The sequence below is a fragment of the Homarus americanus genome, unplaced genomic scaffold, assembly GCF_018991925.1.
Source record: "Homarus americanus isolate GMGI-L3 unplaced genomic scaffold, GMGI_Hamer_2.0 scaffold26351, whole genome shotgun sequence".
Taxonomy (NCBI): Eukaryota; Metazoa; Arthropoda; class Malacostraca; order Decapoda; family Nephropidae; genus Homarus; species Homarus americanus.
The window spans coordinates 8,448,429-8,465,493 of NW_024724368.1; the positions used below are offsets into that span (position 1 = coordinate 8,448,429).

The window sequence follows — 17,065 nt, forward strand, 5'->3', positions numbered from 1 at the left end:
TATATATATATATAAGGACTAGGCTATGATATAATGGGATTTTTAAATATTGTTTTGTCAGTATGGTATGCATATAGCATGTGTTCCGACTTACGTACAAATTTGTAACCCGGGGACCCCTTGTATAGTACAGTAAGTACTGTACAGTATATATAAATATGAGCTTAGAAAGGCAGCTACAAACTAGACTACAGTACAGTACTTACACTTTACTGACTAAATTCACTATGAGATGCTCCGAGATTCCTCTGCCAGCATCTTAGCTTATTCCTCTCCCCCAAAAAATCATAACTTTAAAAATATGTAATTTAATCATTTGTAATTTGGATTAGACCTTTACTGTACAGTACTTGAAAAGTGATTGTGGGTCATGTACTCCATGTACCCATTGATCTACCCTAAACAAAAGTAGGAGAGGCATAATGATAACAGATACACAATACAAATGCTATGTAGAATTGGATTCTGTATTTTAAATGAATACAGTACTGTGCCATTTTAGATTATAATGTTCTAGCTGCATTGCATCTGAACTTTGCAGAAAAAAAAAGACGGTGGATATGCAGCACAGTACCTGTCCTGCATGTTCGAAGTTGTAATTTTTCCCCCAACAATATGCAGTAGCTATACATTACAGGTTTTTTTTTGTATATATGCAGTATTGTACTGAACCAAAAGAGTAAATTACCTGTACAATAATTTCAAAATTTTCTTCCATGTACAGTAGAAAAAAAGTAGAATTTCTTGTTTATTTTACTTATTAATTTATTCATTTTATATACAAGTACTGTACTGTATTTATATTTTTGTAACCATGATGCTTGGCAATCACAGCACTGTATGTCCTAACAACATTAAAGCTTTAGCACTGTATTTTATAACTGTATCATTGTCATGGGCAAGGTAATTCACTTAAAACTGTAAAATTAATTAGCTAATATGATCCTTCATACAGAGGTGGAATGCACAAGTGTAGCAGAAGTAGACAGGCACCTGGAGATGGGCGTGCAGATGCTAGCCAAGGGTCAGCTTCATGACGCTCTGTCACACTTCCATGCTGCAATAGGTGAGTATAGGGTATTTGAAAATTGGTATCATCTTATGAGGAATTAATGCATTGTGAAAGTTAAAATTCGTTTAATTCACTGAAAATTAATGAAAGATGAATAGTACTGGATTTCATTTTTGTCTTCATGTTTGTTTCCACCTGATCGATAACTTTGTGATTCAACATTTTTTCCTCCATTTTTTCAGGATAATTTATATACACAGTATTTTTTCACACTTGGATATCCTTTCTGGTTACCTTTGATCCCTAAGCTTTTTTGCTTGCTTCTAAAGTTTTGAACTGTGCAGATAATTAAAATAAACTTATTATTGTACTGTACTAGGTTATGCTATAACGAATTTAATTGGTTCTAGAACCTTGATCGTTATAGCATTCGTTCATTATAGGATTAAACCGTTCCAGGCCCCCAAATACAACCACTTAACACTGAAAAATATACTGTAATATAAAATTGTAAAAATTTAAAAAAGTGCATAAATATGCATCTAAACTCCTGAAATAAAGAATATCATTAATACTTGTAATAAAAAACAATAAATTAGTAAGAAAAAAATAAAATAAAATAAAATAAATACTGTTCGTTGTAGGAGTTTCGTTCGTTATAGCATTCTCAATTTTATAGGTAAAACTGTTCGTTATAGGAATATTCGTAGTAGAATCCGTTCGTTATAGCATACCGCACTGTATACTGTATAGTGAAACTTTGCTGGTCCAAACCAGTACTTCAGTTAATCTTCTGTAGTTCTGGCCTGGCATGACCATGTGGCATCAGTTAGTGTTTGTCCATGAAGTGGTATTGAAGTCTGAGGAATTGTCTTGCAAACTTTATATTTTTTTGTAAGCTTTAGCACCTTATAAGGTGGTTAAAATGGATCCAAACATAGAAAAGAATAAAGGAAACATGTATCCTTGATTGTTTCAGAAAAGTTCCAAATACCTGAACAGTACAATACAGCGTAGAGTATTAGATAAACGTGAAAGTGGTGTGGCTGGAGCAAGAATCATGGAGTTGTCCATATCTAGGGTTGACAGAGTCTTGATTTAAATATGGGACACTATTTTTGGAGGGGGTGAGAAAGATAAAAAGATGAGTGCTAATTTTTAATTGGAGAATGAATAATATTAAATAAACGTTAGTTTAAAGTAAAGATCATAAACCGTCTTTTAATTGTTTTAAAATTATATTTAGGTCTGGACTAACTTCTTTTATATTCCTGGAAAGAGCGTTATAGCACCAATAAATGTGTGTAACAATTATCCCAATGTACTACAGTGCTCAAAATCCCCACGCTTACAGCAAGGACAAAAGTCAAATTGTCTGATCTTTAAAATACAAACGGGTGACAATTGCTGGCTTCCAATCCACACCCCTAGACACGACAGTCCAACTCTGGGGAACCTTTGTTTCTTTGCAGTACTTAACAATTATTTTATTCTATATGTCCTGGATTATTTTACAGGAGGTAAAATCAAATATAAAGATTGGAATAAATTTGTTTACGTATTTGCATGTTTTAAGTGAGGAAATGGGATACATGTACAGTGCAGTACAGTGCATCAAAATATCCAGAGTCCCACAGTAATGAGTTTTAAGGAAAGGAAGATCAGATACAATAAGAATTAATGTATTGGTTAGAAACTTGCCATTATGATTAACAGTTAATTTATATGCAAACATTATCCTTATTGTAACTTTTACAGATGGCGACCCCTCCAACTATCTGAGTTATTATCGCCGTGCAACGGTATACCTGGCTCTTGGTCGATCACGGCCAGGGCTCCAAGATTTAGATGAAGTCGTCACACTAAAGCCTGACTTTACAGCTGCACGAGCTCAGCGGTCTGGTGTCTTACTCAAATTAGGCAGACTTGAAGAAGCACATATAGACTTGGAGAATGTGGTAAGCAAATTAACATTGGTAGATAATTGTAGTTGATTGGTAGGTCAGCAAATCCATAAAGTTTTCTACTTGTTGATATGTGAAATAAGTACAGTAATAAATATTGTAAGTAGTTTTTAGTACAGTAATTACATCATTGAATTTGCAACATTGGGTGCTAGGTAATGTAAATGAATAAAAGGGCTTTTTAAGTCATTGAATAAAGCAATATATTTCTGACTAACACTTATTCCTGTATAAATGCAACACATGGTAATTTTTATAAGTGTATAGTGTACAATATATATGTGGTTTAGTGAATGTTGATCTCGGGTTTATGGATGAGCAAGTGAGTGTTGGAATTGTATCAAAGTACAGTAAATGTAACATGTATGGGTGTTGGAAAAAAGGATGGAATTTGATTTAAACATATGTTTGTATTCTAAAAATATTAATAACTGGTATGATTTAGAAAAATTTAATTGCAATTCTCCATGATTAGACATCTTTGCTTACTACATAGTTACACGTACTAAATTTATATTTTTACAGTTACGAAGAGATCCAACCCATGAAGAGGCAAACAGACTATACACAATGATTGAACCACTTAAACGGGAAATCCTGGAGGCATATTCCAGTATAAGAACTAGTCGCCACCAACATGCCATCAGTTTGCTCAAAAACATAATTGAGGTAAGCATAAAGTAGAAAGTGTAGGTTTGTACAGTACAGTATTGTAAAAAAAATATATGAAAGTTTTAAAAAGTTTGTTTTGAAATACCTTTACAGTAAATGATCCATAAATCAGCACCTATGGAGCCAACTTATCAGTAATGAGCCTATATATGTTATGAAATAAAAAAAGTTGTACAGTATTAGGTACAGTAAAGCCTCGAATAACGACAGTAATGTGTCCTCCAATATTGCAGTGTAAGGTGAATCATCGTATCGTGAATCATTAATTACCATTAAAATAAAACAATAATGATGAGATGCATTCCTAAGTGTGACCTTTTCATATCTTTTGTGTGGCTTTTTACCCTCTTTTCCCCTGAAAACAATACAATTAATGAAAATTGCAAACTATATTCTTTAAATAATGTTTTTGAATGCACCTTATACAATATAAATGAATAATAATATGGTCACACAAGAGGAAATGGGACGCCATTGTTTTCGTTTGTGTTTACAGCCGGGAGTCCGGGACGATAGTTCTACATGAGAAAATTAAGAAAATAAGACCCTGGTTGTTGCTGTTGTAAAATTAATGTAAAAAAATGAATATATATATGTTTTAAGTAACACTATTTAATGTTAATACTGGTACATGGAACAATAGAAATAGCTAACCACTGATGGCAAAGAAAAAAAAAGAGATGGATTGGGAACACCAACATATATGTGCGCATTTAAGGATACCGCGTCATTTATCTTTTTAAGAATATGTACAAAAGATTCATTATTGTTTATTACTGAATATGGGGTCTGACTAATTACCCAAATGTAGCTGCAATGAAGTCAAATAATGGCCCTACATGAATAAATCGGACTGCCAATCATTTCTCGACTAGTATTTGGTGTCACAGTCACAAAAAATTGGAAAACTTACTTTAATCTGAGTTAATAGATCGCGTGCATGTACCGAGGGAGCGAGGAATTACCCAAATGTAGTCGCAATGAAGTCAAATGATGGTCCTACAAAGGTAAATCAGGCTGTGAATCACTTCTCGATTATAATTTGGTGTCATAAAGTCACAAAAAATTGGTAAACTTAATTTAAACTGAGTTAATAGATCGCGTGCATGTACTGATAAAACGCTGACCGCCATGTAACTAGGGGAGACAACTGTTGTCGTTTCTCAGTAAATATTTTTTTCTATTCAATTTGTCTTCCTTGAAGTCAATAAGCTAAAAAAAATTGGCTTAAAAAAAGCAGGCTTGAATATTTGTTGTGACTTTTCTACAGCGACTTACGGTGAATTTTATACTAAAAACGTAAGGTGGGTATTAAGCGGCATGTTTCATATTATTATTTAAATCATTATTGAAATGTGTTCACCAACAATAAAACTTCATTTATGTCCCTATTTCATACCTTATTGTTATTTACTATAATTGGCATTGTTCAACTGTTTTGTCACATGCTTGAAACAACCTTAAAAGCAAGATCGGAGTGTTGCACAAGAATATACCAAGAAATTGCTATCCAAGAAGTCTTCCTTGTTAATAATAAATTAGCAAAATATTAAATTAATGACTAAACAGTTAAGGATATATACATGTGTACAAATGCTCATAAGCATATATAGACATTGTTCTCAGGGGTATAATTTCCCTAAAACATCATACATTCTGCTAATCATTTTTAATCCAAGTTAATGTTAATAATCTGACATGCCTATTAGCATAAAGACAAAAACATCAAAGAAAATGGGGCAGTTTTACTCCCGAGATGAAGAAATCGTATGCCTGAGATGCACTCGTTCTGATTTCGGTAAAAACAAAAGAGGTTTGTTGATATTAGTTCATATGTTGAAACTTGACTGTTTGTGTTAGTCTTCCATGATGATAATCTGATCTCAGTGTCTTATATTTAATCCTTGGATTATAATTCCACCCGTATCTTTAATCTTCTTAATCTTTTCACCAATTAATCCCCGGATTTAAAAGGCTCTCCTGCGCCCGGGGGAGAGACTCAAAGTGATCAGCGGATTAAACTATTATTATGGTTGCCTGACATATTATCCCATGTGGTTAAGTTGTTTGTCACTTTGGAGTGAATTAAGTCAGAAACATATACAGTATTAGGTCTGTACAATCCAGCTTGTTCACAAATTCTTATCTGAACGTCAGTACAGATATATCAGTGTTACTTCCAAAACTATGAAATGGCTCCCAGAAAAGTCCGTCAGTATCCTTGTGGTACTTGCAAGAAGAACTGCAAAGAGGAAGACTGGTCTGTCTTTTGTTATCTTTGTCAGTCATGGTTTCATGATCGCTGCCAAAGTTTGACACCTGATCAAATGACGGCCTTACGAGAAATCGAACTGGAATTTCTTTGTACTTCTTGTACATATTTTGGTGGGTCATTCGACTATTGCGCATCGATGACTAGGCTAGGTGCAGCAGCTACCCAAACCAGTCTATCTAAACTGCGGAGTGCAGCGCAACTCGAAGCCATCATTCTGAGGAATGCAGAAAGTCCTAAAAGTGCATCCGATGTTATGTGTGGAGTCAGGTCAATAGACACCGTGGCAGCAAGGCTGCTACGGAAGATGGGTGGGACAGCTGACCCAGGGAAGAAAATATCCCTATTTTATTATTTTCCTGTTTTCCGAGATCTGGTTTCATGGGTCTGTACCTATATTGATAATTTGGCATGCATTACTGTAAACTGAGAACTTGTGACTCATTTTTCATTTCCAATCTCATTAAGTATTTAATGAAAATAAATTGGTTGCTGTGTTTTCATTTGAAGATTTTACCATGTGACAAGTGTGTTGCTTCAAAAGTTTTTTGATGTCCTTTCTATTTATTGTTTGATATTCTTTTTGATATAGGGTAAGAGAACAAAATGAATGTCTGTAATTTGGCTTGCACTTCTTTCCTGACTGAATTGCAGCATTGTCCTTGGGATGCCTCCCTACGTGAATTGCGCGTTGAAGCTTACCAGGCAGTGGGTGATGTGATGAACGCTATTGCAGACATGCGTGTTACCACTAAGCTCATTCAGGATAACACCCAGGGCTTCTTGAGGCTTTCCAAGCTATATTACCAAATTGGAGATGTAGAACAAGGATTGAGGTAAGTTATTACGTATCCGTATATATTTTCTCTCTTAGTATGAAATATGGAAGGCACTCAGCCTTATCTGGTACTGTACTGTACTGAATTTTCAAATAAAAAATTTCTTCATTAGTATGCTTACAGTATTTTCTTGGTATCTTGATCGGTCTGGAATTTTAAGGATTTCTTCCATATTTTATCAAGTCTATACGAGGGAATACGGCCGATTTTTTCTTAACCTACAGTTATTAAAGTCCCTTGTGATCATCATTAAGATTATGAAAGGCTGTTTTTACTTGATCTATTCTTGCATTAATTTATTCTTGCATTAATTTCTCTTTCACACTCATGAATACAATCTACACCTTCCCAAATATGCCAAATTTTCCAATTATGTAAGTTCCCTGTTATGAGGCATTATTTTTTTTATTTTAGGATAATTTACTTGAGTACTCTACAATACTCAAGTAACATTTTTGGGTAGTATTTACTTTTTAAAAAGTACTTAAACGTTTTTGTGCTTTTCCTTTTACTTAAGTATGGTTTTCTAATACGTACTTTTACTCCAATACAGTATAATTGAAAAAGCAAAAATCGTTACTTGTTACATGCAAAATAATAATTTATTTTTTAATTAATTACTGTATTAACCATTGTAAAAGAGTAAAATCGAGTGTAAACACCATATATTCATGTAAAGGTGGTGATTGTGTTCTCTGAAAGCATGAATTTGTTTCTTTATTTCAAATATTTTTCCACTCACATCTTGAAAGTTAATAATTGCAAGCACTTGTATCTTTACAGACATTAAATTCAGCTTTAAAGGGACACAGAATTGGGTATCCTTAATAGTTTTACATGGATTTATTTGTGATATATCAATAATAATCGAATATTGTGTATGAGCTTGTACTGTCAGCAAAAAAAAAGCAAATGTATAGTTTACAAACTAAAAATTTGATTAGAAGTTATGGAAAATATGATTATAGAAAGCATGACTAAAAGTGTATGCACTACAATACTAGAGATGGAGTGTAGGTACTGTACAAGGGATGTAATAAAAGTACAGTCACGAGCAATAGTCGTGCGAAACTCTCTCCCTGCATATTGCAGTTCCATTGCCAATGTGAGATGGAACCTCTCCTTTGCTAAATTCATCAACCAATTTTAGGGGAAACTAGAGCAATATAAACTCCTGCCCGCGTATTGTACATTCCACGGTCGTTGTCAGATTGAATATGTGGGGAGAGTGTCGCACGACTATTACTCGTGACTACAGTGATGTTAAGGGGGATTGAGGGAAAGGAATTCTTATGGGAAGGGCATCACTGAGTAGAATGATTGTAGTGTGGCATTTAGGGGAACTTTTTGAACCATCCAAATGAATAGCAAGTAAATGAGTTAATTGTGTATTGATAGATTGCACAGTTTTAGTATGAATAACTGACATACATCAGACCAGAACAGTGCACTCGTTTTAGAAGAAAAAAAATATTATAAAGGTTTGACTTAAGTAACCATGATGGTTAAGGAAAAATAGATTGAGGTGATGTGGTCTGTGGATGGCCCTCAGCTCTATCTCTGGGCAAGGTGAATACGGACAAGTTTCTTTATGCCATTTGTCTATGTCTGCCCTCCAGTACAGCAAGTCACAGATGTATAGGTACTTGAAGGATGTGTTCCTAGAAAGTATGATGTAAATTTTTTAGCACATTAACCTTATTTAAACCACACTTAACTAAATGTCAGAGACAAAGGTTAAACATATGAGTAAAGGACACAAATAAAAGGTAAAAATAAACAATTAAATGACAGGTACCTACATGTATACTGACCAAAATGAAACTGATATTGCACACACTTTGGTACATGTAATTTCAGAACAGTTCCCGCTCATGGTAAAGGATCTTAGGATCTTTTGATAGATTGGATGCAGCAGCTGGGGGTATGGCATTGCCCCTTGGAATGCATGGATGTTGACAACGGTGCCACATGACGTTTCTAGTACACAGTTTGAATTTTTTATTCTTATTGTAACCAAAATGTCATTATATCAGTCAGGCATGAATTTTCTAGAAATAGGTTCCCCAGTTTGTTTCTGGTGCAAATAGAACCGATTTAAATTTACATTTTGCTGTAATTGGTAACCTGGATGTAAATTAATTGGTGTATATTGTTCGAGAATAAAAGTGATTAGCCAGTGAAGTTGGTGAGCTGTCCAGTCTTTTTGGTTTATTCCTTGACACTGTGTCGTACAGTTTGTTAACCCTGAGTGGTGGCCGTTGTATTGTCAATAGCTTCTACAACTTAATTTGGGTATCAACCCTGCCAAGCCATTGGAAATCCTATATACTGTATAATGCCCAATTTCTTCTATGTAAAAGTCGGTTGGCAATAGGAAGGGCATACAGATGTCATAAAACGTATGGTACTTCAAATTTACCTGATGTTAACCAGGACACCATACCACCAAGTAATCACAGCAAACCCACGCAAACATAAAAAATGGCTGTACAATAGTCGTGATGTTGATGAAAACTAGAGGGATGTAACTTGAGACACCATGCCCCCATAAATACACTAGGAAGTTTGACTTTGTTTCAGATAAGTCTTCTAATAATGTTACCCAAATTAATTTAATTTCTATATCTATTCTTATAAATGTGTCACTAATGCTTTCTGTTTAATTAATTTCTCTTCTCTGCATCAGTGAAATTCGTGAGTGTTTGAAGCTGGATCCTGATCATAAAGAATGTTTCCAGTTTTACAAGAAAATTAAGAAGATTAACAGACTTAATAGTGATGCCCAGGAATACATCAACAATAAACAGTATGAAGAATGTGTCACCTCTGCCAGAAAGGTAATATTTTCAAGATTCTGTTTTTACTGTATATATATATATACAGTAGTACCCCGCTTAACGCAGTCAATTGAACCCACAGGGTACCGTGTTTAGTGAAAACCGCGTTAAGTGAACAACAGAACATATGGGATTAATTCCAATAGAGACTGGCCGGACCCCCAAACTCTACTTTTTCCGACACAATACCTATGTTCTAGTAAAAATAACATCTTAATTTTATGATGGTACATGCACACAATTAATACTTAAGAGAAATAGAGAAATACAGTCGCCAAGTTAATGTCCATTCAAATAATGGACTCAACTCCCTCCCCCTCTTCTCACACTACACTGGCTGGCTCTTCCCTCTCTGAGAAATTTTGGGGGGAAAACCAGGTATAGTAATAAATAATACCTCAAACTAAAGTTAGGATAATATAATTGACATTGCTGGATTCCTTGTAAGACCAGGAACATTTTCAATACAAATGTCATATATTTTGCACAAAAGATAACATATTTACTCAGAGTAAACAGTATATCTAAAATTTGTATGTCTAATGCAAAATCTATGATGTTTATATTCAAAATGATCATCAAATTGTAAGAATTCCAGCAATGTAAATTATATTCTGGCCTGGTAATTTGTATGAATTTTATGAGCTAAAACAAATATCTTAAGTTAATAAAAAAAAAATTTATTCTTCACACGTAACAGATGTGGATTAGGTCCTCCTACCAGATGTGTGGGAAAACCAGAATATTTACCTTTTTAGTAATAAATAATCCTCAAGCGTGTGCAGCATATATATATATATATATATATATATATATATATATATATATATATATATATATATATATATATATATATATATATATATATATATATATATATATATATATATATATATATATATATATATATATATATATATATATATATACAGTAAATCATTGTAGTCTTGTGGATCTGGGTTATGCTGATAACCACAGGAAGAAAACCACAAGTTCCCAAAGTAATTGTTAATTCACTCTTCAGGTGAGTACAGACTGTACTCACTATATATATATATATATATATATATATATATATATATATATATATATATATATAACCCTTGATATAGTTAATTTGACCAAGAATGTAATTTATATATTCGTTTATAGCCAAGTTTTGAGGTAAACAAACGAAAAAATGTCTATAAACTGTTTACCATTTATTATTGACACTTTACACTGGAAAGCGCGGTAGTTTCAAAAAATGTGTATATTTCATTCAAGTCAATTAGGAGGAATATTATTGTATTACAACAGTTTTAACTAAACCATTAGTGATTACGTAATATCTTTTGAACGAAAGAAAGAAGTCATTGTTTTCGTTACTATTTTATCCACTTTCACTGTAAGGACGTATTTAGAAAAATATTACATTTCCGTGAATGTAGTATATCAGCACAGTATGAATAGAATATCATTGTAATATAATAAATTTTAAGCAAAACTATTAAAAAAGAATATAAAGAACATCGAAGTTTAGTAAAGTTCTGTTCGCTATGTATTTTATCCTATTTTATTGAAATACATCATGCTTCGCAAACTACTATTTATTTCCAGAATATATTCATTCAGGCGCAGTTTAGGTAAAATACGGTGATGTAAGTTTTTAACTGAAACTCTGAAAACACGGTACCTGTAGCCCTGTTCAAGGAGAGACTGGGAGAAGCTGTTTATGCTGCAGATGAAAGAAAAAGATTTTGATGGATTTATGAAAATATCAAAATATGGTATCAATATTTATTAATATAGATATTATTGTATTGTTTTTTTTGTGTTGTTTTTGGGTTGTATTGTTATCACAATTTTATCCACTTCACTGTACATTTCAGCAAAATATTCATTTCCGTGAAGGTATTATATCAACAGTATGAATAGAATATCACTAATATCAGTATTTTAACTAAACTATTAAAATCGAAATATATCTTGAACATCGAAGGTTAGAAAGTCTTTTTTTCATGTAGTTTATCCTAATTTCATTGAATACATCGTCAGCAAAACTACATATATTTCTGAGAATTGATGTAATGTTTTGTGAACGCGATATAGTGAAAGGATAAATCGACAAAACAATGACTGCTTTTGTAAAGATGTTATCGACGCTAATGGTTTTCAGTTAAAATTTATATTATAATATTCTATCTACCTGTGATAAAGTTTTAACTAAATTAAAAACGGGTAGCCTTGATGGATCCCTGTGAGGTTGTGATGCCTTCTTACAGCTTTAATTTTGAGATGTTGAATTGTGTTTACCGGTGTATTCTATTTTCTTTATTTTCCAGAAATATGACAAGTTTTATATATTACAATGTTACGGGCTTTAATTTACAAGTATTCATTTTTAAAATACAGAGACACAAACAAATACTGTTGATATTTAAGGATTTCCGCCAAAAAGACCAAACAGCTGTACTTCTTCTCAGCCCTACCAAAAAATAGCAACATCTTCTTTGTTCTTTCATTTCTACTTTAACTGGTATTTTACCATATTGCCTACATCAGATAAACTAGTAATTGAGGTTAGATATTGTTATAAATTTGATTACGGGTCTGGGTCGGTAGAAACAATGACCCTACCAACAGTGTTGCAGTCGACATTTTTTTTTTACATTTTGGTGTCTCCATTTGTTAATTTTTTTTTTTGGGGTTTGCACAATAGTATACTGTTTACCTACAGTATTGTAAAACGATTTGGGAAAAATACTGGTAACTTAAAATTTTAAAGGAAAATTTGAAACTGGCAACTGTGTGTAGATGACTCACATCATATTGATGTTTCAAATTTAATTAACAAAAATTATGTAACAAATTTTTAAAAATGAATACTTATGTTTTACATACTCTGTGCATACCATACCATGCATTTGGTACTGGCTTACAGTGATGACGTAAGAATCTGCCTGCAACTGTACCCACACTCACAGCTGGTGGTGGGTGTATCGTTTCATTGTTTACTGGTAGTTACTGGTAAAATTTTCAACCTAACAAACATTACCTGTAGAGAGTAATTTCAACTTTTTGCCCAAAAATTGGTCTTAAGAACTCGTACATACACGGTATATATATATATATATATATATATATATATATATATATATATATATATATTGTATATGCATATATATATATATATATTTTTTTATGGCATGAGCACAGTTTAAATTAAAGCAGTCATGTCTCTAGGATTCTTTCCTTAGTGCTAAACCAGGTTTGAGTGAAGTCAAATAATTTTTCTCGTATAAGGGGTGATGGCCATTGTATATTCATTTGATAGGATTGTTGTTTTATTTTATTTTATATTTTTCAAAATTGTCCAATGTACTGTACTAAGATTTATATACGGTAATAATTATTCAAGAAATTTTTCTTAAATTTTAAGAGATGGGGACCATTGGTACCCAAATTAGTCACATGATATCATTACTAGCTTGAATAAATTTAATATTTAAAATTTTAATTTCTCTTCTCTTCTCACATTTGCTGTACAGTATCTAAAACTTGTACTGTACAGGGTGTAATGAAGTTTTCTTAAATTATCAGTTTTGAAGGCAATTTGCTCTTGAAATCATTTGAAGATTCTTTTCTACTAATCAGAATTAATTTTGACTAGAGATCTGTCAGTTGAAAATACTTGTGATTAGATAATCTATAATTTACATTACAAAACATTCTAAATATGAAATTGGAATAATTATCTTTCATATAATTTTCAACATACTGTATGTATTACATGAGAGTAAAAGAGGAGAAATTGGACTGTCTGGCTACTGGCTAAGTTACTATGTGTGTGTGATCGATGAGTCTACTTGTCTTCATGTGAGGTTGATGAGTAAGTTATATGCTGATTGTAAGTGAATGATGACATATTGAAAGCTTACTTAGAGACTTAATAACATTGAGCGTGTTTTAGAATAATGCAGTAAGTTAGTGTGCAGGTATTTGCTGAAACTAATAATATAACCAAGCTGATACAAGTCCTTTGGTTTCTTACTTGCTTTCCCTGGACACATAATAGTATTCATTTCATGTGATTATCCATTTTACAGAAGCCTCTTGGTCCCAAACTTTTCAGTTGACAGACACTTTACTGTAGTTAAGTAGCTGCATTCAGAGTAGTTGCCTGTTTCCTGTCAGCTTTCATGTTTCTGCTGTTGTCATACTCAAGCAGGATGATACAGGTGCTTGTGGGTCTCCTGCTTTCTTGGCCAGCTACTTAAGTGAAATAAGATGACAAAAAAATTGCTAGAGGCATGTGTAATTATATCTTAAGTAATTTTAGCTTAATTTGGACCACTAAAATGCAAGTGTATATTTACCATTAAAGATTTGGAAAATGCCACAAAATATATGGTAGGTGTGAGGTACACAAAATGTGGCAATATATGTGTGATTTGCAATATAAGGGATTATAATGGAAATCTTGTTTTTAAATCAGTTAAATACCAATATTCCAGATAACAAAAGAAGAAAAGGAAGTGGAGGATGTACAGTTCCTAGCATTTGATAAACTGTGTCAGTGTCAAGTTCATACAGAACCAAATGAGGCAGTTAAATTCTGTCAAAAAGCACTGAACATTAAGGAAGAAGCTAGACTGTATTGTGAAATGGCTGAGGCACATATTGCTGATGAGATGTTTGATGAAGGTAAGTGTTTTACGTACTCTGAAAAAATAATGATACAATTTGTGCCAGAACATTGTCTGAAGATATAAATGTTAAGTTTGAAGGAACATAGAATGGATGAAGTAGTGGACCACAGAACAGTGGAAGAAAAAATAACAGGTGGATTGAGAATTATATGGAGAGAAAGAACTGTATCATAGGAGCAGTGTTGGTGATGGACAAAGGAATTATGGAGTTGATATTTTTATAAGGTTTAAAGCATGGACTTTGTATGCATGAGGAAGATGCACAGTAAAGGCAACAGCATTGACATTTTCAAGAACATTTTGTGGGGAAAATAGGATTCAGAGAATAAGAGATACAGAAATGAGGAGATATGAAAGTGAAAGAAATATCAGGAAAACAGATTAGGGTCTACTCTCATGGTATGCCATGTACAGTCACCTGCACTTATACCTGGTACAGTGGGTGGTTCATATGTGAGATGTAGCAAATCTCTGTTTGTTTACATTGTATTTAAACAGTGGGAATGGCCCCAAGGAACCTCACAATTGTAGCTAGATTAAGGATACTAAATAAGCATCTCACAAAGTTGCTACATCTCACAAAGCACTCCAGCTACTGTACCAGGTATAAGTGCAGGTGACTGTACATATAAAGAGAATGGGAAGTGAAAGTTAAGTATGAAGAAGGTGTAATTCAGAGGTGAAACAATGGGATGAAGGACACATTGAAACTGAGGAGTATGACTTATCAATAGCAATGCCAGTAAGTATTGAAGAGTGTGACATAAATTTGGTGACATTAAACGAGGACCCACGTATATACAAACACACACACGTACATATGAACATGCACACACACCTATGCATGATCATGCACACACACCTACGCATGATCATGCACACACACCTACACATGATCATGCACACACACCTACACATGATCATGCACACACACCTACACATGAACACACACACACACACACACACACGAGTAAAGCACTGTATAAATGTAGTCACATTAGATTAAAGTTTTTTATTATTATTATTATTATTATTATTATTATTATTATTAATTCTTTGTTTATTTTTTCTTGCAGCGGTAAATGATTTCCAAAAAGCATTGAATATTGATGAAAACTTGCAAAGAGCAAAGGAGGGTTTGGAGAAGGCACAGAAACTCAAGAAACAAGCTAGCAAAAGAGACTACTACAAGATCCTTGGAGTGAAACGGACAGCAAACAAAAGAGAAATTACTAAAGCTTATAGGTAATATGTTCATTGATCTCTGTTTATAACTAGGTACAGTATAGAATAATTAAGAATACTTTTTTCTTTTGTTGGAAGTTGATTGTCTGTCTCGAGAAAATATTTACTACCACAGGATACAGTGATCCCCTGATTGATCTAGTGGTTTTTTTTTTTTTTTTGCGGGGAATAACCCACCCGGGCACAGGTCATCGACCCACAACGGGGCCTAGGGGGCATAAAAATAAATACAAAATTTAAAAGAAAAAGTTTATATTAATCTACACCACGAAGATGCCGGAAAACCAGCTTTTTCAAGTGAGATTGTATGAGTATGGAAACACAGAAGAAGGCAGAGCATTACACAGTTTGGCTGTGTGAGGAAAGAAGGATGCACTATAATGGGTTATTCTAGTGTGACCGACATCCACAGAGAAACGGTGGGTACCGAGAGCAAGACGTGTGTTACGAGTCCACGGCCTTACTGGCGGTACACGGGATGCCAAATCCACCGAACATTGCCCGTTAAAATACCTGTAAAAGAGAGAGAGTGAAGCAACATTGCGGCGAAGAGAAAGGGAAGAAAGATTGTTGACTAAAGGAGGAGAGTTAATAAGACGAAATGTACTGTACTCACTGATGAAACTTTTTTTCTTTTTATGGGCATTAGCCCATCCGGTCACAGGTCACTGACCCACATCGGGGCCTAGGGGTGGGGGGGGCTAAAATATAATAATAATAATAATTAAGAACCATAAATAAATACAAAACTGAAAAAAAAAATTAAAGAGTGAGAAATGATATACTGTATGTATGTTTTGTTGTCAAAGTAAGAGAAACAATTAGACCCTGCAATTGTGTTTAAATGAGTCAAAAGGTCAGATCAGCAACCTGGGAATTGGTCAAAATTTTTGTGATGCTGTATGACAGCAGGGTCTACAACACATTATGCTTCCAATATCTTCTCAGGCGGTAGTACCTCCCTGTTTGATAGCTGCCCACTACCTCTTACCTATAGATGACATGACGATGATGATGGTGGGTGATATTGGAAGGGAATTAGGTGGATGTGGGGTCGTGCTCCAGTTTTTCCATGTTAGTATCAAGGGGTTTGAAAAGTTACTTAGTGCTTTTTTGGACATTTGCAGACACTTGATTGAATATTTGCCTCACTTTTCCTGATTGAGCACACAGTTGATTCGCTAACACCATAATGGTGCCCCTCAGCCGCTACATTATTACCCCTAGCAAGGCGACCAAGCAACTCCACTTAGGAGGCAATACTAAAGACAAAGTCACCATAAAGAGTAAGAATAGCCGAGCGAATAGTTGAGCTCCAGGTGTTACAGTGACAGAAGCTGGAGACTGAGAAAGCGTGCTGTGATGCACGATGTCCAGCACGGTATGGTCGTGTACAGTAAACACAAAACACAAGCATCCCAGGGGACCACGGAACTACAGGAAAGCAAAACTACAAATTGTGAATAAGCAAATCTGATGCCTGTGAATGGTGAGCTGGTGTACAATGGTTGTACCCATGAATAATTAAAT

The 17,065-nt window shown here is 33.8% G+C and overlaps 1 protein-coding gene across 1 annotated transcript in view; it reads left to right on the forward strand.

Annotated features, from left to right (window-relative positions):
* LOC121864259 (dnaJ homolog subfamily C member 3-like) overlaps window positions 1-17,065 on the forward strand; it is a 44,904-nt gene that overhangs the window by 9,761 nt on the left and 18,078 nt on the right. The window contains exons 2-8 of the mRNA XM_042363338.1: window positions 956-1,066; window positions 2,771-2,970; window positions 3,502-3,645; window positions 6,575-6,756; window positions 9,449-9,599; window positions 14,096-14,285; window positions 15,367-15,535. Coding sequence (XP_042219272.1) covers window positions 956-1,066; window positions 2,771-2,970; window positions 3,502-3,645; window positions 6,575-6,756; window positions 9,449-9,599; window positions 14,096-14,285; window positions 15,367-15,535 — 1,147 coding nt within the window. The remainder of the gene's footprint in view (window positions 1-955; window positions 1,067-2,770; window positions 2,971-3,501; window positions 3,646-6,574; window positions 6,757-9,448; window positions 9,600-14,095; window positions 14,286-15,366; window positions 15,536-17,065) is intronic.